The sequence below is a fragment of the Taudactylus pleione genome, unplaced genomic scaffold, assembly GCF_031769625.1.
Source record: "Taudactylus pleione unplaced genomic scaffold, aTauple2 ptg000129l, whole genome shotgun sequence".
Lineage (NCBI taxonomy): Eukaryota > Metazoa > Chordata > Amphibia > Anura > Myobatrachidae > Taudactylus > Taudactylus pleione.
The window spans coordinates 5,652,808-5,673,585 of record NW_028284531.1 but is presented as its reverse complement, the minus strand read 5'-3'; the positions used below and the strand labels follow the sequence as shown (position 1 = coordinate 5,673,585).

At 42.4% G+C, this 20,778-nt stretch overlaps 1 protein-coding gene across 5 annotated transcripts in view; it reads left to right on the top strand.

The window, feature by feature from the left end:
• CEP152 (centrosomal protein 152) overlaps positions 1 to 20,778 on the top strand; it is a 131,686-nt gene that overhangs the window by 93,249 nt on the left and 17,659 nt on the right. For all 5 annotated transcript variants that reach the window (XM_088472797.1, XM_088472798.1, XM_088472794.1 and 2 more), the window contains exons 21-23: positions 8,951 to 9,571; positions 11,332 to 11,425; positions 12,309 to 12,503. In XM_088472797.1, the coding sequence (XP_088328923.1) occupies positions 8,951 to 9,571; positions 11,332 to 11,425; positions 12,309 to 12,503 (910 nt within the window). The remainder of the gene's footprint in view (positions 1 to 8,950; positions 9,572 to 11,331; positions 11,426 to 12,308; positions 12,504 to 20,778) is intronic.

The following is a 20,778-nucleotide window of genomic DNA, read 5'->3' as shown; positions in this document are numbered from 1 at the left end:
AACTTGGTTAAAATGGTGGTGCAACCCAAATTTCTCTATATTTTGTAACAGTCCCCGGTATGCATTCCTGCATCTGTAATCTGGAAATTGAATAATATGATTTAATCTCTTGTTTCACAGACAATGCCGGGACATACCCCACTACAGGCATTGTTAAGTGGTAAGATGTTCAGAATGAGTCCCGCGTTGTTTACTCAAGCAATTAAAATGTGACGTGATGTACATACATTCTTCTAATTTGCTAATGTTATACAGACAGGTTTGGGATACAAGAGGTGTTGATACTGTGGGGCAACTGTACTTAAATGGAGCTTTGAAACCCTTTACTCAATCGAAGGAAGAATATAATCTTCCGACTAAATTAGGCATTCGGGGCATGTCTGAATTGCAGAAACCTGTAAAAATATGTAAAGATGATCCTCCCTCTATAGCTAATTCTCCAGTGAAAGAGTTTGTACTAACTTTGGGGCCTCAGAGATCATGGGTACTTGCTTACTCCTATATGGTGTCATGTCACGATGATGATGCTTTTTCTACTCTGTGGAGTGGTTAGGAATCTATGGTAGGAATATTTAGTGATGAGGAGTGGGATAGAGCATATTTGACCTCTGCGAGATTGGTTCGTTTTGGAGGCAGAAAATGTGGCATTGCTCAAGGTACATTTTTGGCATTTACTATGGCAATGTTTGATGATTCAGGTTTTTTAGACTAGGGTAAAGTCAGCTCTGTATTGCACTAGTATTCTCATTACAGTACTTACACCAAAGTTTTGTATCCTAGGTGCTAGAGAAGATGATGAGATAGACTGTTATAGCACTTGCTTAATATGCTATCAATTTGTGTGCTCTTGCCAAAGTATGCCTGACTCAATCATGGTTAGCCCCTAGTGGCCCAGAATTTCAGGAGTTTGTTTCCTTAGCATTCATGTTCCACAGTGGTATTGACTATGGGCCTGATTCAGACCCACTCGCGAGCGGCTGTCCGCTCGCAAGTGGGTCGATGTTCTGGACTGAGCATGCGCACGACGGAGGGAGCTCCGTCGTGCGCATGCGCCAGACGCGACGAGCGAAGGAAAGTCCTTCGCTCGTTGTGTCTGATCAAAGGGGGCGTGCTGTCGATGTTGATTGACAGCACGCCCCCTTTGGTAGGCGTGCCGGGGGCGTGCCTCCCTGACGGGGGCGTTCCCACGGGAACGCCTCCCGTCAGAAGCCGGCCCACTGACATCACTAGTGATGTCAGTGGGAGTGATTTTGGCTCTGATAGAGCCAAAATCACTCCGGAGCTTGCGGTTGAAAACCTCAACCGCAGGCTCCGGCTCGCAGTTTCGATGGCCGCGATGGTCTTGGCGGCCATCAAAATGCACGCTCGTATAGCCTGTGGGTGGTGACCCACAGCTATACGAGCGTCCAGGAGGACGCTCCATTTTCATGGAGGCCGGCCCTCATTCAGAGCGTGCGCTCTGCTCAGAGCGTACGGTTCTGAATGAGGGCCTATCTGTACCTTTCCCATAAGGCAGATTCTAAATTTGATTGTATTTGGACAAGATGGATAGAGTCAAAATATGCACCCCCTAAACCTAAGTTATTTTATACATTTACATTTTTGTTTAATAATTTTTTTTTTTATTATTATTTTTTTTAGTAAATGATAGTGTGGCACTTGTTGTTTCTTGTTACTTTTTTTATGTTTCTATCTGTAATTATTATTATATGCTATCTTCTCAACAGTATGAAAGGTATATAAGATTCTGATATCTTGTACTTACTAATTTTTGGAAGGCAATGTTGAGGTTATTACACTTAGCTGCTGGCAAATGCTATGTGAGATTTAGAGATATAATGATAAATAGAATGATTGCTGTTGTGTCTTTCCTTTATGTATATTCTTGCTTTATAAATATTGCATGTTTTGTTACTGTGATTTTATAGTTATGTACTGCTGGTGTGTATGTATGTTTTAAAATTGGGAAGTGGGATTAAGACCCCTGGGAAACCTTGCACCTTTTACAAGGCTCCTTTTTTTGAATATAGTACTTTTTATTAACTTTTCCCAATCCCTCTGACTAAATTAATGAGGGCTTAGTGTGCGTTTCCTCATCTTAGAGAGGATTTTACCATTTCAGGTAGGGCATGCAAATGCCTGAGATCTACAGTGGCCCAGTTCTGGGAAATATCAAAAAGTTCTTCTCAGAGTGACTGTGAAGTGGCTGATTACAGATTTTGAGGATTTGCCGTATTTAGACAGTATCTCAAAGCAATAATTCAGGTCCTTTGCATTGAGGACAATGTGGTTACTCCATACTTATCTTATCAAGATTAAGAATAAACAGTAATTATTTTCGTTCCTCTCCTTAACTGAAAGTTTTACATTGTTCGGTATGGTCAAACTTTACAAGAAATTCCAGGTTTCACATAGACCTTCATGTAAGAAATTTTTTTTTAAAGTCTACATATTGCTGCTGTCGCCTTTATTAGACCCAATTTGACATTGACTTGTGTTAACAAGGTGGCGAAAAGGTGTTATAACCGTTGTCGGAAGCTCTGCAGTCTTTTAAGTCTGTGGGGCTTATGTAATAGGTTGGAAACTGCAGCTGCTGCGGGAACTCTTGCAAGTTTTTTTTTTTTTTTAATTATTATCATTTTTAAAGCGGCAAACATTTTAAAGGCGAAACCAAGACTCGCAGGAATTCCCGCAGCGGCTGCATCTCGCAACCTATTACATAAGCCCCTATTTCTGAATTATTGACATTGATGACCACATATGGGAGACATCGAAGTATCTAGAAGATGCTGCTTTTGGTGCAGTTCTACTTTGGGCTAGAACATCATTGTCACAGCCATATGCTCTAGCTTAAGGCCTAGGAAGCTGACATGGAGCCTTTTGTTCAGACATTGGGCCGTATTCAATTAGAAGCGAAAAGTCGATTGCGACATTTCGCCAGTCGGAAACTTCTCTCCGTATTCAATTCCAAATACTTTTCACGTACACGGAAAGTCAATGCAATGTAATACTCATAAAAGATTCGCCTTTGAATAGTAGTAGAAAAGAATTGCATTTTTTTTTATTTTGGGGCACAAAGGTGGGGAAGCCACTCAGAACCCTTGGGACAGCCCCCCAAAGTATAACTGCATCAAAAAATCCCTAAAAAAATAGTGAGGGACACCCCTAAGAAGTAGTTTGAATTTGGGGGTGAAAAAGTACAAAGTGGGCGTTCAAACTTTAAAAGTAGCTAAATATACTTTTTGGGGGTCTGCAAGTTTGAGTGAGGTGTTTTTTTGATTGCAGGTGCTTGCTTCAGGTGCGTTTTTTACGTTTTTTTTAAATGTCACTTTAGCGACTTTAAAATATGCTTGCACCCATTTTCAAGTACCCCAAATTTGACAGGACTACTTATTTTCTCCAAAAAATACTGCATAATGCTATTCTTCACTTGTGCAAATACGCTAATTAGAAGCAATTGACACAACTTAAGTACCCCAAATAGCTTTATTAGGACTATTCGGGAACATCTATATTGATCCCCAATGTTAGTGCATCTTTTTGGGATGACAGGCTGGTTTCCCCAATTCTCTCAGCACTTTTCGCCTGTTCCACATTCGCCGGGACGCGTTTTTGCGTCTTTTGGAATTGAAAACGGCGAATAGCGGGGACGCGTACAATAAGTTTCCGCCTCCAAAAGACGCAATGTAGGCGAAAAGCCGGGCAGGCGGAACTTATCGCGTCCGCAAAACTAATTGAATACCGCCCATAAACTGGAATAAAATTATAAATCTGACCACTGGGGGAAAGAATTCTTTCCCATTTATAGGTGTTTGGATTTTCAGTCCTTTCACTTCTCAGGAAAAGCTAGAGGGGTCCTAATTCCAAAGGGCAATACTCTGCTCCATGCGGAGTGCATCAGTGAAGAAAACCGGCTTAGACTGATTAGCATCCAGTCTCCAAACTTTAACAACAACATTCAGCATGACAGTCACCTCTGTCCATCCAGGAACACTTGTGGAAGGAGCTTGCCGCCATCTATTCTAAGATCAGATCAGTGGTTCAGTTCCACCTAAGATTCTGTTTGACAATCATTCCTTACCCTCACAACCCTGTTAATAAAGGCAGAATCTTAGACTATAATCCAACTCCATGTGCAAGTGACAGCTTCAGACCATGGTCAAACATCATCATCTAACAGGAATCCAACCTAGTACTGGTCCATCTAGATTTTTCTAGGGGTGCTGATTGACATTTGACATTATCTTTGCTGGAAGATGAGATTTTCTCTTTACAGACAATGATAAAGTCCTTATTGGCTCAAATATACTAGAACTGAGACTGGTATTAAATGTTCTAGTCAGTCTAGTCAGAGAACAGCCTTTATAGCAGTGTTTCCCAACCACGGTCCTCAAGGCACACTAACAGTCCAAGTTTTAGTGATATCCATGCTTGAGCAAAGATGGTTAAATCAAAATAACTTATGTACTAGTTAAGACACCTTTGCTCAAGTATGGCTATCCTTAAAACCTGGACTGTTAGTGTGCCTTGAGGACCTTGATTGGGAATCCCTGCTCTGTAGTGATGAAAGGCCATATATATTTGGGTAACTTCCTGGTGGTGGCATATGTCAACTGTCTCGGAGGCACTAGGCGATTGAGACCATTAAGCTAAGTGTGGAATAAATGTTCCACAATCTCGGTGATGTTCATACCAGGGTTGGAGAACTTGAAAGCCGATTTTTTTTCAGCAGGCATCCTACATCCCATGAGAAATATCTCTTCATCCGGAAGTGTTCTAGCAAATCATGGATAAATGGAGTCAACCATTTATCAACATAATGGCATGTTGGTTGAACCACAAGGTAGAGCATTACTATTCGAGAACAGGTTATACAAAGGCATCTTTGGTAAGGAACATATTTGTACTTTAGAATTTTCATCAAATTAATATGCAGTGCTCCGCATGTTCTAAAGACGGTAAGAATTGAAAGGTTTTTGGATGATTAGAAGGGGTAGATTTGCTAAAGGTCAATTTTGATCGATTCAAACTTGATCAACTTCAATGATGTGTTTCTGGGGCTATATCACATATTTACTAATTCTTAAAAATCAAATAAAAAATTGTCTCTTAGTAAATGTGTGATTTAGCCCCAGCAAAATAACAGCAATGTTGACTGATTTTAAATCAATTAAAATCGAACTTTAGTAAATAAGAGAGACCGACTGGCAAAGGAAGCAGCAGGTCTGGTGTGGTATCTTACTGGACATGTTAAGCCATGTGCTGATTTATCATCAAGATTTTACTGCTGGCTTTTTATATATATATATATATATATATATATATATATATATATATATCAATTTTTTTTTATTGAGTCAAAGGATAGTTTACCATTTAAAAAAAAAATAATAATCCAAAAACAATAGTTTAGTGTAGAAACGTAAGTCTGAAAGGAGAATACAGTTGCAAGGATAATAGCCACAAATATTATGAACTAGCAATATAGAGATAATGTGCATGAGTCCAATGTTCTTTTAGTGACTAAAAAGATAACAGGGTAGGGTAAAGTTCATGAAGCAGTGCATTATCTTTTTGGGTAAAACAAATAAGAAATTTCGCCAATCCAAGACTACAAGTTTGCAATTTTATAACAAATATAGACACATGAAAATTTGTATGTCTTAGTAAAACAAGACCTGAACAAAAGTATACATTTCTAGTGTTCTGAACATATGAAAGAACAATTTGTAAGAAGAAAGAAGGAAGTTGAGGAGAGGGGTAGAGAGAATGTGGGAAGTCTAGGGATGAAAGGGTAGTAGATAGGAAACGTAAAGGGGGGAGAGGAAAGGAGATAAAGGAAGTGCAGTGGGCCAAGGGCAGGGGAGCATCTATGGTCTGGTGCCCCTTAATGGAATAAATAGGGACAAATACGGGTTTAGTTTCCAGGATTTCTTTATTTTAAACTAGGCAGAGCGTGTGGAGTGTAACAGGCGGTTTTCTAACGCTACAGGAGGGATGTCTTTTTTTTGCCAGATGTAGAAAGGCTACTTGGTGTGTATCCGGTATAAGCTGTTGTGCCAGCTCAGAGTTCACGTAGTGATTAGTAGAGTGTAACCAGTCCTTCATGCACCTACATAAAGCTGCTTGATTATAAAAGGCTATGTGAGGAAAGTTTATACCCTCTTCCTTTCTATTTTGTTTGTAGGATTTTAAGGCTAATTCTTGGTTTATTTCCGTTCCATATGAACCGACGAAAAGTTGCATCTAGAGTTTGTTCATCTTTATTAGATAATATTAAGGGCAGGACCTGTAGGGGATTTGGAGTTTTGTGAAAGATATCATTTTTATGAGCTGTGCACGAGCCAGAAAAGAAAGTTGTACGTTTTGCCAGTTTTTTAGCTCTGCTAAATTTAGAAATGATCTTGGTAACGTTAAGTGAGTATAATAGGGATAAGTTTATTAGTAGTTGTGTTCCTAGATAGGGAATACTAGTAGGGGCCCACGTAAAATTAAGATTCCTCGCCTACCGGGGGCAAATTTCTTGAGAAAGAGTCATAGTCAGTGATTTTTGAGCCGAATTGAGACATCTTGGACAATACTTCTTTCATGCTATCCTGGGGGTTAGAGAAGAACAGCAACAAATCGTCTGCAAAAGCTAACATTTTCAGTGATTTAGCACCTATAGAAATACCTTTGAAACTGGGCAAGTATTGTAATATATGCAGTAGGGGGTGTAGGGCTAAGTTGAATAAGAGGAGAGACAGAGGATACCCCTGTCTGGTGCCTCTGGCCAAATGAACCGGCATGCCTAATAAATCATTAATCAATAGTTTGGTTTTGGGGTCAGTATTTTACTAGCTTTAATGAATATTGTTTTTGAAGTCATGACCCTGAAGGACAAGGGTTTCTCTGACAGTATGGTTAAGACCATGCTTAAGACTAAAGCAGATTTTCATTTGCCCTGCTTACTTCTGTACTTTTTAAAGAACTGTCTCAAGTCACTGTAAAGATACCTTCTAAGAAGATAGCTATCATCCCTATCTGCGGCTTTTTAGAAGAGTCGGGCACTTATGCTGGAAGTATAGTTTTTGTTTTTTTTTATCTTTCGCAAACAATGATGTATGTGCAGCCACCATACACTGCTCCTGTATATCCTATGCACCTAAACGCCTTACTACACACTACTTTGGAGTCCATGGATTCGGTGAACATATTTACATAGAAAACATAATTTATTTTGGTCCTCTCTACAATGATGACAGCTCCGAACTTGCGGCTCTATCTTGCAGATCTCCAGATATAATTTTTCATGAAGACACGGCTGTTCATAGAACCAGACTCTTCTTTCAGCCATAGTATTGTCCAGATTCCACTTGCGTAAGGGTAGTGTCCTTCTGACTTAAAGGATCCTTCACTTGTTGGATGTTGTCAGGGCTTTGATTACCTAAGTTAGTAGAACTCAAGACCTTTACAATGTATGAACATTTGGTCGTCTATGATGCCTTCAAAAGAGGTTGGCCTTCATCTATGCAGTCTATTGCTAGCTGGATTACTTCAGTAATTTCTCAGGCTTACATTGGAATGGGGAAACCTGTTTCTGAAAGATCATTCTCCCTCCTGGCTGGTATTGGGGCCTCAACTGAGCAGCTGTGTCTATGCAAAATGTTAGAGCGACTTCACAGAATACGTGTCCACATGGTTCAAGTGTCTACCATTAGGATGATAGAGAAAACTTTGTTTTTGTATATCTGTTAAATGTATTTCTCTGAATCCATTGGGTGATACTGGGCTCTTTATGCTCGCTCTCATATTCAAGTTCATGTTGATGATTGCTCGAGGGAAAATGTCTTCCAGTCTTTTTATTTTCCCCCTTGCTTTTTTTCACTTTTGGTTTTGTCTCTCCTTTGTCCTGTGTACCTTGAGGTGGGACAGCCATCTTCTTATTACTTGTACTGTGAAGGCTTTTTTCTGCATTGTGACAGACACTGAAGAAGGGCTTGAGTTGGAGTAAACCACATCAGTTTATGGTGAACAGCTTGCTTGCCTTCTGTCCCTTTTCTCCCTTTGCTCTGGTCCCTGTGCAGTAATGAGGGTATTTGAAGCATCAGCGGCCTGAAATTGTGTATTGACGGAGGTAGGCGATGGGTCAAATAATGATCTCCTGCAGCTTACTCCAAGCCTGCTCTTTATCGGAGCATTATTATTCTTATCCTTTATTTTTTATGGTGCCACAAAGGTTCAGCAGCTTTTTACATATGAGCAAGACAAAACAGTGACGTAAAGTACAAAATGATGCAGGATAATGGGACATGGTTTATAAACATTACTCCATCCGTGATCGTAACACTGAAATAAGCAGGAACCAAAGGTTAGGTACCGTTGTAGGTAGTGTAAGTAAGGGAAAGGAAAGGCACATGAGGAAAGAGGAATCCCGTTCGTGAGAGCTTACAATCTAAAGGGCATGGTTTTAAAATTATTTTTTCAAATGACCCAAGCCATGCAGAGCAACAAAATGTAACCTAAAGTGTGGTGGTTACTTTTTAAACATTTGAAGTCAGTATTGAAATTATAATTTAGAGCACACAGAAACGAAAATATATAATATTTATGAAAGCTCGGGTAGCATTGTTAAAATGGTTGTAAAAAAACCCCAAATCATTAAAAAATTGCCATGCTTTGTATAACTGAAGATAATTGAGCTAAAGTAAATTCCGTGAGAATTTTATATACATTCTATTCTCAGTCTATTAATAGACTGATTCCCATTGGCATACATTACTAGATAAACTCCTGTAAATCTGCATATTTCCACTATTACTATTTCTAGTATTACAGTATCAGTTGAAAACACTAGTGACAAACTCACCAGCTAGCTGCGATTGCCTGTTCTTAATGACCATAATCTTTATTAGCTATTGAAAAATGTGTTATTAAGTCCTGTTGTAGGCTGTAAATATTTCTTTCTTAGATCTCAGATGCTGTGGCCGTAGCTGAAGACAAGTGGAAGCGGGGATTTGAAAATGTTGACTATAACATCGTACTAAAAGAATATGAAGAGCAGATTACCTCATTGAAAAGAGAACTTAACCAAAAGACTGAAGAGTTTGAGGCTAAGATGAAAGTAGAACTTGGTAAAGCACGTGCTCAGTGGAACAAAGAGAAACAAGAGGAAATCCAAAATATTCAGGCACAAAACGAGGAGGATTACCGTATGTTTTTGGAAGAACATAAGACTAAAATCAGCGAAGTTCTTTCCACAACAAAAGTTGATTTTGAAAAACATAAAAATGACTTGATTGCACAAAAGGAGGCAGAATTGACAGTGAGATATAACCAGATCCTTAAACAACGGACCTCTGAAGAATCTAGAAAAATTCATGATCATGATAATGAGATTTTATCTGAAATAGAGCGTCTTATGTCTGATATTCATGATGAATTGGTTGAAAAAAGTGTTACGGAAAATCGCTTATCATTTACATCAATTTTAGATGTGAAGTTTCTGGAAAAGCTAAGATCTTGCTTGCAGAAGTCCATGAAGGGAATTGCTTACAAAATAGTTTCAAGTGCCAAACAGGAGTGGAAGCAGGTAATTTTTAGATATGGATTTCTTAGGGTGCGTACACACCTATAGATACAGTGCATCCGGAAAGTATTCACAGCACTTAACTTTTTCCACATTTTGTTATGTTACAGCCTTATTCCAAAATGGAATAAACTCATTTTTGGCCTCAAAATTCTACACATAATACCCCATAATGACAACGTGTAAAAAGTTTTTTTTTGAGATTTTTGCAAATTTAATAAAAAAATAAATAAAATAAAAAATCCCATGTACATAAGTATTCACAGCATTTGCCATGAAGCTCAAAATTTAGCTCAGGTGTATCCGGTTTCCACCGATCATCCTTGAGATGTTCCTACAACTTAAGTGGAGTCTACCTGTGGCAAAATCAGTTGATTGGACATGATTTTGAGAGGCATACACCTGTCTATATAAGGTCCCACACTTGACAGTGCATATCAGAGCACAAACCAAGCATGAAGTCCAAGGAATTGTATGTAGACCTCCTAGATAGGATTGTCTCGTGGCACAAATCTGGGGAAAGGTACAGAAAAATATCTGCTACTTTGAAGGTCCCAATGAGCACAGTGGCCTTCATCATCTGTAAATGGAAGAAGTTCAGAACCACCAGGACTCTTCCTAGAGTTGGCCAGCCATCTACACTGAGCAAACAGGGAGACGGGCCCTGGTCAGGGAGGTGACCAAGAGCCCGATGGTCACTCTGTCAGAGCTACAGCATTCCTCTGTGGAGAGAGGAGAATCTTCCAGAAAGACAACCATCTCTGCAGCAATCCACCAATCAGGCCTGTATGGTAGAGTGGCCAGACGGAAGCCACTCCTTAGTAAAAAGCACATGGCAGCCTGCCTGGAGTTTGCCAAAATGCACCTGAAGGACTCTCAGACGATGAGAAACAAAATTCTCTGGTCTGATGAGACAAAGATTGAACTCTTTGGCGTGAATACAAGGCGTTATGTTTGGAGGAAACCAGGCACCGCTCATCACTAGGCCAATACCATACCTATAGTGAAGCATGGTGGTGGCAGCATCATGCTGTGGTGATTTTTTTCAGCGGCAGGAACTGGGAAACTAGTCAGGATAGAGGGAAAGATTAATGCAGCAATGTACAGAGACATCCTGGATGAAAACCTGCTCCAGAGTGCTCTTGACCTCAGACTGGGGCTACTGTTCATCTTTCAGCAGGACAACAACCCTAAGCACACAGCTAAGATATCAAAGGAGTGGCTTCAGGGCAACCCTGTGAATGTCCTTGAGTGGCCCAGCCAGAGCTCAGAGTTGAATCCGATTGAACATCTCTGGAGAGATCTGAAAATGGCTGTGCACTGACGCTTCCCATCCAACCTGATGGAGCTTGAGAGGTGCTGCAAAAGGAATGGGCGAAACTGCCCAAAGATAGGTGTGCCAAGCTTGTGGTATCATATTCAAAACGACTTGAGGCTGTAATTGCTGCCAAAGGTGCATCAACAAAGTATTGAGCAAAGGCTGTGAATACTTATGTACATGTGATTTTTTTTTTTTATTATTATTATTAAATTTGCAAAAATCTCAAAAAAAATCTTTTACTCGTTGTCATTATGGGGTATTGTGTGTAGAATTTTGAGGACAAAAATGAATTTATTCCATTTTGGAATAAGGCTGTAATATAACAAAATGCAGCATAATAGACATTTTGAGTATTAATAAAATATATACTTCTGGCTGCTCGCCAAATCTAAAAATGTTACATCCTGAATGATACATTTAACTACTTTTATCTTTTTTCTAGAAATGTGGTGATAATCAGACAAGTCATGATTTTAAGGCCTCTTTAAGTGGACAGAAAAATCAGCAAAAGATCCATTCTGAGAAACTGGCAAACAGTAAGTTTATATATAATATATAAAGATTTTTTTTTCTATTAGCTCATTTGAAAACAAGACATGCACACAGACATTGACTATGTATTTATAAAGATGTGGATTGGGCAGTGGTCATTGCTACAGATGTGTCATCTTACACTGAGTGTCTTCACGCCATATGGCTTAAGTTCCGGTGTGATTGAGACACTCCAATATGAGTAGCGTACTGTATTTTTATTAAAATTTTGCGTCTTAAGCTGGATACACACCATATGATGCGGGGACCAATGTAATGAACTGTACACACAGCATGATATGGTGTATGACGGCCCGATGTGTCGTTATTTGCTGCATGTAAAGCACCGCGTTGTTCATTGCATTGTCCCATCCCTGTGCAGACCAGCAGATGGGACGATGCAATGAACAACTGCCGTTAACGTCTTATATGCTGTGTATGATATATCATTCCAATTCAGATCGGGACAATATTTTGCATAGTGTGCGCCCAGCTTGCAGATGCAACGAAAAACTTTTGTGAACTAGAGACTCTAGGCTGTGACAAGAATTTGTTTTATACACCTACAAAGTCGCAGCTGAAGCACAACAGAACTTGGCGTGAGGAAATTTCCTTTCTTCGTTGGTCAATTAATTTGACAGGTTACCCAATAGGTTCTAATGTCCTTTTAGATCAGTTGTAAATTAGCAGGTCTTTTAGAAGCAATGGAGTGTTTGCCAGATCCTTAGAACGTATATTAGAAATGCTCTACGGTTTGTGCAATAATTTGTTTTCTATTACTGTAAATGTGAAAATATATTTGTTAATTATGCCTTAGAAAGTGGTCTTTGAACTCTGAAGATAATGTATTAATGAACATCTTTACGTTTAAGTTTTAAATTGTTGCAGGTACTGTGCAAACTATGGATGCCCAAATGAAAAAGAAAAATGATAGTCCTGTGCTTTGTTGCTGTGAGAAATGTCTACAACAACTTGAAAAGACAAACAAGGAGTGTCAGGAACTGCGAAGCAAACTGGACAAAGCATGTCGACACCTTCAACAGGCAGTGAAAGATCAAAAACTCAAAGCAGTGCAGTTTAGAGGTTAGAACATCTCATTTAGCTGCTGTGGATGTGTTACTGTGTATTGATATTGATGTAGCATTTTTAGGTTGAAACATATCTATTTAATTGTATACTCACTGTCTACTGCTTATGAGAATATTGTGGCCCCCCCCAAAAATCATTATTCTGGTATACTGGACTTTCCTTCTATATTTGGTCCCTCAGTAATTCCAATGCATTGTCTTGTGAGTGCACAGTCTTTCCCTATTCTGTGGGATCACCAATGATGTTAATAAATCTACTTTATTCGTTTTGGAATTAGAACTTGCTGCTTTGTGTAAGGGTAAATCTGCGGGCCTGATTCAGAGGTGGACGCAGAAGAGGCCACGTTTATTGGCGGACGCCCATCTGCGTCTTTTTAAAATGCTGCAAAAAGTCCTTCCCTAGGGTATATGTGTGTGTCTGAATATGCAAGAACTGAGACGCCCACTCTCGCTTCCATACACACTGTAATATCGTTTGGTGTGTCTTTAGATGCACCAACGAAACGTACACCAGCCCTATGGCAGGTTGCAGTTTCTTCTTCAGGGTCCATAGACTCCACAGGGACACCTTGGGGGTGTAGGTGATGGATCTGGAATCCGGGCACCACGTAGCTAAAAGCTTTCAACTCCCAGGATGCACTAGTCCACTCTCCCTATACCCCGCCACCAAGCCAGAGGCACCTCAGTTTCGTTGGTGCCGGGCCGGAGTCAGTCACCAGTACGCTGGGGGCTGCTTAGGCAGCCCTTAAGCTTGTTGTTTTTATTTATTTTAATTTTACTTTGACTAGAGCGCGCAGCAGCAGACTGTCCATGGGACTTCTGCGCTGCCGCTCCTTCACCCCTCCGGTGCCGCGACGCCAGTACTGAGCTGGGGATCTCGGGCTGCATTCCGAGGGCCAGCGCTAGCCAAGGACCCCGGGGAGCACCCAGACTGCAGCCGGACACTAAGGGGACAGGTTAAGAGGGTCACCGCTCGCGGCCACGCATTAAGACAGTCAATACCTTCGGTCTCAGGGGACAGACCGGAGGTGGCTGAGTGTGGACGCAGGCTCTAGCCACCGCAATCCACTAGACCACCAGGGACACGGTGCGGGAACCAGCGTCCCAGGATGTTAACAATCAGCAAGGGAAGACAGCTTCCCCATTTCAAGCGGCTCCTCCCCTCAGCTTAGGGCGCCTTCCCTCTGAGGTCTGGCTTCTCTGAGCTGTTCTCCGGCCACGCCCCTTCTGAGGTCTTCGGCAGCCATTTTCTTCAAGTGGTGTCCGAGTATGGCCTCCTATGTGAGTGGCTGAACGTCCGTGTACGCAACCACTTTCCCGGATATGCCCGCGACACTCCAATAACACCCCCATTAGATGGACCATCTCCATGCATGTGCTGAGCCACCTCCCTGTCACCATCCAGGGACACCCACTACATTTTCAAAACCGTTCTCCGTCTGCGCATCAATGGACACAATCTGTACTCATGCGTGGTACAATTTAGATGCGTCCGACAGGAGGTGACATCCTGATCCCGGAATCCCGACAGCCAGGATGCCGAACGTAAGTATAGCGGGGCTGGTTAGGACTTAGCCGTGGTGGAGAGGTTAGGTTTAGGCGCCACAGGGGTGGGCTAGGCTTAGCCTAGGGGAGGGGGAGGTTAGGATTTGGCACCACTGGGGGAGGGTTAGGATGGGGTGGGGGGAGGGTTAGGATGGGGTGGGGGGAGGGTTAGTGTTAGGATGTAGAAACCGAGGGTTATGGGGTGAAGGGAGGAGGGTAAGTATACTTACCGCGACCCATGTCGGGATCCTGAGCATCAGGATGCCGCTGTCGGTATATTGACAGCAAACATCCCTACTGCCGGGATTTCATACCCATTCCATCACAACCAACTGATTCTTTTCAATGGTTTTGATGTCTGTTTTTCCTTAGTTTACAACACCATCACTTTATAAACATCATGGTGGTTTCCATTCTTCTCATGTAAAAAATCGGGATAGTGATATGTGGATTTCTGATGGCTTTGTCTTTAGTGTATCTGGGTTTTTAGTGCCACCAGAAAAACTACAAAAAAACAGCGGTTTTGAATTTTGCGGTTTAGTTGATTTACCCATCTGTACTTACAAGAAGCACGATTTCAGGGATCATGGAATAAGGTCTGGCAGTTTCCACTTAATGGTTATTAAAGGGATCATTACCAAAGAGTGGAGGCTCCAGGACAAATGCTTCTTCAACAGGCTATTTATATATACCCTTTCTTTTCTGAGAAGACTAAAGTCTGAGACACACCACCAAACATCGATACAGCAATAGCTTAACAACTATTCCACCTGTAGATGCAAGTTCTATCAATGATGGAATGGATAGAAGAGAAAACCAGAAAACTACATTCAGCAGCTTTGAGGCCTAAAGATATGGGAAAATTATAAACAACGATTTATACAATATGGTATTAAAAGAAGTGAGCTTTTTAAGATTGTGCAACAGATGTGAAACATATACTGTATTGATGCAGTCAGAATGTTCTCTAGAATTCTAGCTTACTCTGAGGCAGTCAAAGGGCATTGTGGTTATGTATTTTGATTGCAAGCGCCCTGCCTAAGAATACATTTGTCGCCTCTTTTAACGGGAAATATCTTTTTGGTCAGAAGTTGGATGCTTTTGCCAAGAGTCATAGCAAAGTGGCTGCTTTAGGACATGCTTAACAAATATCTGCAAAAGCGAACAAGTGGTGGAAGCCTTCAGAGATTTGATGGAGACCAGTGCCTAAATGCCTGCCAGAGGCTATGGCAAATTTCACCAAGCAGCAACCTTCCACCAAAAGAAGGGAAATTTATTTCAAGGTTACTCCAGGCATTTTTCAGTGGAAATCAAAGTTGGAGACTGACTGACTATCAGAATTCATAGAAGAATGTACCTTGACTACTACAGGTGAATGGTTATTAGCAGTAATCAGAAAAAGATATATGCTAAAGTTCTTGGATATGCCTCCAGGGGACAATTTTCAAAGCGGTCAAACACCAGAATCCAGGCAGACTGCTTGCTGTTTCACCCCCCCCCCTCCCCCTTTACATTCGCCACTGTCAGCGGTTCTGAGGTGGGGAGTGGTGCATATAAGGGAGCAGTTTATTATACAGCCAGTATTCCCCCGATAGAGCAGCCGGTGCTCCTGCTAGAGGGGGCAGGGTTTAAACACTGCGGCCATAGCTTTTTGATAGAGCTATGTGCCGCCCATAGCAGTCTCCTCCCACTGTGTTTGGCGCGTCTAGCTCACACGGAGTGGCACCATTTTAACAGCGCCCACTCCTCTCAGGAGGATGAAGATGAGAAACTTCCGGATTTGGAGCTTTTCTCATAAGAACCCGAGGTGGCTACACAGGGAATTTAAGCTCTTATCCTGGGGGTCCAGGAGGTCCGTCATGTGTCAGATTCAGCAATTCCAGAATCACTGCCTTCCTCCTTATTCGGCAAGAAACAAAAGTCCACTATTACTTTTCCTGTTTTTCCCCAGCTAGATGAGCAGATGGCGGCAGCCTGGAAACATCAAGATAGGAAGTTTCAACTCCCACAGCGTTTTCCTTCGCCCTATCCTTTTTCCATAGATAACAGAAGCAAATGGAGAAACTCCTGCCTGTGGATTCGTCAGTTTCTTGCCTATTGAAGAAGCCCATACTTTCAGCTCCGGGGGCAACGGCCTTGAAGGAAGGCTCTCAACGAAAATTGGAAACTACTCTGAAGTCCATTTACACTGCTGCTGGTGCGTTACTCAGACCGGCCTTGGTCGGCTCCTGGGTTAACAAGGTGGTAGAAAAGTGGGCTCAACAATTAGCAGAGGGTCTACGATTGAATACTCCGCAAGGGGATCTTATTTCACTTGCAGAACATATTCAGGAATCTGCTGTCTATCTGGATGAGGCCTCCAGAGCTATTGGTCAGGTAGGTTCCAGAATCTCTGCTTCAGCAGTGGTAGCTTGCCGCGCCCTCTGGTTTCGTACTTGGCAAGTGGATGCAGAGCCTAAGCTGTAGAAGGCCTACCTTATTGCCTACCTAGGCAGCTACTCCGTGTCATTCTTTTAAAGGTCCTTCCTTTTGTCCCTTTCAGGCCCCTGCTAGGTTTCAAGGCAGACCATGAGGTGCCTAAATGGCAGTTCCCGTCATCCAGACCCCAAGCCGGCAGATAAGCTTCTGGCACGATGGCATCCTGACCCACCTGGGGGATCCCAAGGTGGGTGCCCGCCTTCTGAGGCTCACACAAGTTTGGGTCCTCCACTCATGTTCCGACTCTTTGGTTCGAAATCTTGTGTCCCAGGAGTACAAGATAGTATGCATTTCCTCCTCCAGTTCCGTTTTTCACCACAGGTTTTCCGGTCGATCCCCTGAAACAACTGGTTCTGAGACAGGCAATCGACAGACTGCTAGACTCCAAAGACCTGGTTCCGGTTCAGTCTCCCCAGCAGACTCAGGGATTCTACTGTAATCTGTTTTTGGTTCCCAAGTCGGATGGGTCAGTCAGGCCCATACTGAACCTCAAATCATTGAATTTCTACCTGTCCTTTCACAGATTCAAGACGGAATCCCTTAATTCGGTCATTGTGGGGTTGTAAGCGCGCAGAATACATTGTGTCCCTGGACATCAATGCGTATCTCCACATCCCAATTTGGAGACCATCCCAGGTTTTCCTCCGTTTTGCCATCAAGGAGTCTCACTACCAGTTTCAAGCCCTACCCTTTGGCCAGAGTCTTCACCAATGGCGGTAATGATTGCTAATCTTCCGGCTCAGGGTGTGAACATTTGTTCCCTCTCTGAATTACCTACTCATCAAGGCCCCGTCGGCAGAAAGGCCACTTAGGACCAGGTGACGCTTACTCATCAAATTCTCATCCACCACGGCTGGATAATCAACTTCCAGAAGTTCCAACTAGAGCCGTCTCAGAGTCTTCAGTTCCTGGGGATGATACTGGACACGTCCTTAAAACGCGTGTTCCTTCCTCTGGACAAGGCGCAAGCGATTCAGGACTCGGTCCGCTTGATTCTCAAGCCAAGGAGGGCATCAGAACAACTTTGCATTCGCCTTCTAGGCAAGATGATGGCCTCTTTCGAGGCCATCCAGTTTGGAAGATTTCATTCCAGACCGTTCCAGTTGGTTCTCCTGTCAAAATGGTCGGGGTCACATCTTCAGATGCACAGTCTAGTGAGACTGTCTCTGCAGGCTTGCGTTTCCCTGATCTGGTGGCTCTGGACGGACCACCTAGTTGTGGGTCGTCAGTTAGCAGAACCCAAGTCCAGATGCCGAACAAAGGACGCCAGTCTTCGCGGATAGGGATGGACAACCAATTCCAGGGGCGTTGGTCTCGTCGGGAATCTCTCTTGCCGATCAACGTTCTCGAACTCAGGGCTGTCACTGTTATCGGCAGCTCCTCTATTACTGGGGTTACCCGTTCGTGTGCAGTCCGACAACGCAACAGCAGTGGCGTACATCAATCGACAAGTGGGAACACAGTCGCAAAGCAATGTGCGAAGCCAGCCTCATTTTACAGTGGGCAGAAAGACATGTCAAGGCCATCTCCGCAGTCTTCAATCCAGGGGTGGACAACTAGGAAGCGGATTACCTCAGCCATCAAGACCTTCATCCCGGGGCAATGGGTTCTGCATCCTGAAATCTTCCGGCAGTTGAGCCGTTGTTGAGGCAGGCCGCAGATCAATCTAATGGCCTCCAGGAACAATCGTTAGCTGCCTCCTTTACTGTTCCAGGACCAGGGACTCCGATGCAGTCAGGGCAGATGCGTTGACTATCCCTTGGCCATACAACCTGGTGTACCCACTATTTCCTCTCCTCTCTCGAGTACTCAAGCGCGAGTCCGCAACAGTCATTCTGGTAGCGCCGCACTGGCCTTGTCGGGCCTAGTACTCGTATCATCTTTTCCTGCTGGCAGACAAACCATGGCCGCTTCCGCTGAGATTGGATCATCTTCAAGAAAGTTTGTTCGTGTATCCAGACTTGCATTGGCTGTATTTGATGGCATGGCTGTTGAGACCGCCATCTTAAGAAGTTGTGGTATTCCACGGGCCGTGATTCCTACTATGCTCAGAGCTCAATAGCGGTCATTCCTGACGTTCAGATCTTCCCACATTCTTTGAGAGGTTTTTATGTCCCTTTCTTGCTTTATTTTTTATTTTTTCCGATTTTTTTCTTTCCCCTCTTTGTCTACTGCATGTATTACAGACTCTTTTTAAAACTGACCCTTCCTAAAGTCACACTAAACACCCCTTTATAACATCAGTTGTGCAGTCGTCCATTTACTGCTAATTTAATTAGATTTTTCTGTGTCTCCATTATGAAGCTTTATATCACAGTGGGGGAAGGGTAACAGCATTGTCTTATTGCATTTCTTTTCATGTCAGAAAATCTTTGGTGAAAAGTATTTGGAGCTCATTATTATTATTATTGATTTTCACATTTTATTTGTCAGCTCTATTAACCGCATAGTACCTACATAAGAAAAATGTGTAGTAATTACTTAAGTCTGTATATAATGTTTTTATATTGCACATGTACTTACAGTGCTTTGCAAAAGTATTCACCCCCTTTGCATTTTTCATGTTTTGTTGCCTCACAACCTGGATTTAAAATGGATTGTTTGAAGGTGTGCATCATTTCATTCACAGAACATGCCTACAACTGTTAAGTTGTATTTATTTTTTTTTTGCTTGTGAAACAAACAACATTTAGGACAACATAACGGAAAACTTCAGCGTGCATAACTATTCACCTCCTTAAAGTCAGTACTTTCTTGAGCCACCTTTTGCGGCAATTACAGCTGCAAGTTGCTTTGGATAAGTCTCTATGAGCTTGCCACGTCTTGCCCCTGGGATTTTTGCCCATTCCTCAAGGCAAAACTGCTCCAGCTCCTTCATGTTGGATAGTTTCTGCTTGTGAACAGCAATCTTCAAGTCTGACCACAGATTCTCAATTGGATTGAGTTCTGGGCTTTGACTACGCCATTCCAACACCTTTAATGTTTCCCCTTAAACCACTCGATTGTTGCTTTAGCAGTATGCCTCGGGTCATTGTCCTGCTAGAAGGTGAACCTCCGTACCAGTCTCAAATCACAGGCAGCCTGAAACAGGTTTTGCTCAAGAATATCCCTGTATTTAGCATCATCCATCTTTCCCTCGACTCGAATCAGCTTCCCAGTCCCTGCTGCTGAAAAACATCCCCACAGTATGATGCTGCCACCACCATGTTTCACTGTGGGGATGGTGTTCTTGGGGTGACGAGATGTGTTGGGTTTGCGCCAGACATAGCGTTTTCCTTGGTGGCCGAATAGTTAAATTTTAGTCTCATCTGACCAGAGCACCTTACTCCATACATCTGGGGAGTCGCCCACATACCTTTTGGCAAACTCAAATCGTGTCGTCTTATTTTTATCACTAAGTAATGGCTTTTTCTGGCCACTCTTCCATAAAGCCCAGCTCTATGGAGTGTACGGCTTATTGTGGTCACATGCACAGATACACCAGTCTCTGCTGTGGAACTCTGCAGCTCCTTCAAGGTTACCTTTGGTCTCTGTACTGCCTCTCTGATTAATGCCTCCTTGCCCGGTCTGTGAGTTTTGGTGGGCGGCCCTCTCTTGGCAGGTTTGTTGTGGTACCATGTTCTTTCCATTTGATGATAATGGATTTGATGGTGCTCTAGGGGATCATCAAAGATTTGGATATTTTCTTATAACCCAACCCAGAATTGTACTTCTCAACAACTTTGTCCCTGACTTGTTTGGAGAGCTCCTTGGTCCTCATGGTGTGATGCCTCTTGCTTAGTGGTGTTGCAGCCTCTGGGGCCTTACAGAAAAGGTGTGTTTATACTGACAGATCATGTGACACTTAGATTTCACACAGGTGGACTTCATTTCACTAATTATGTGACTTCTGAAGGTAATTGGTTGCACCAGAACTTTTGAGGGGCTTCATAGGGGGTGATTACATATGCACATGCCAATTTCCAGAATTGTATTTATAAAGATTCTTTTTTATATACAGTACCAGTCAAAAGTTTGGACACACCGTCTCATTCAATGGTTTTTGTTTAAACTACCTCATGAAGCTGATTGAGAGAATGCCAAGAGTGTGCAAAGCTGTCATCCAAGCAAAAGGGGGCTACTTTGAGGAATCTAAAATATAAAACCTATTTTGATTTGTTTAACTTTTTTTTTTGTTTACAACATAATTCCATATGTGTTCTTTCATAGTTTTGATGTCTTCAGTATTAATCTACTATGTTGAAAAT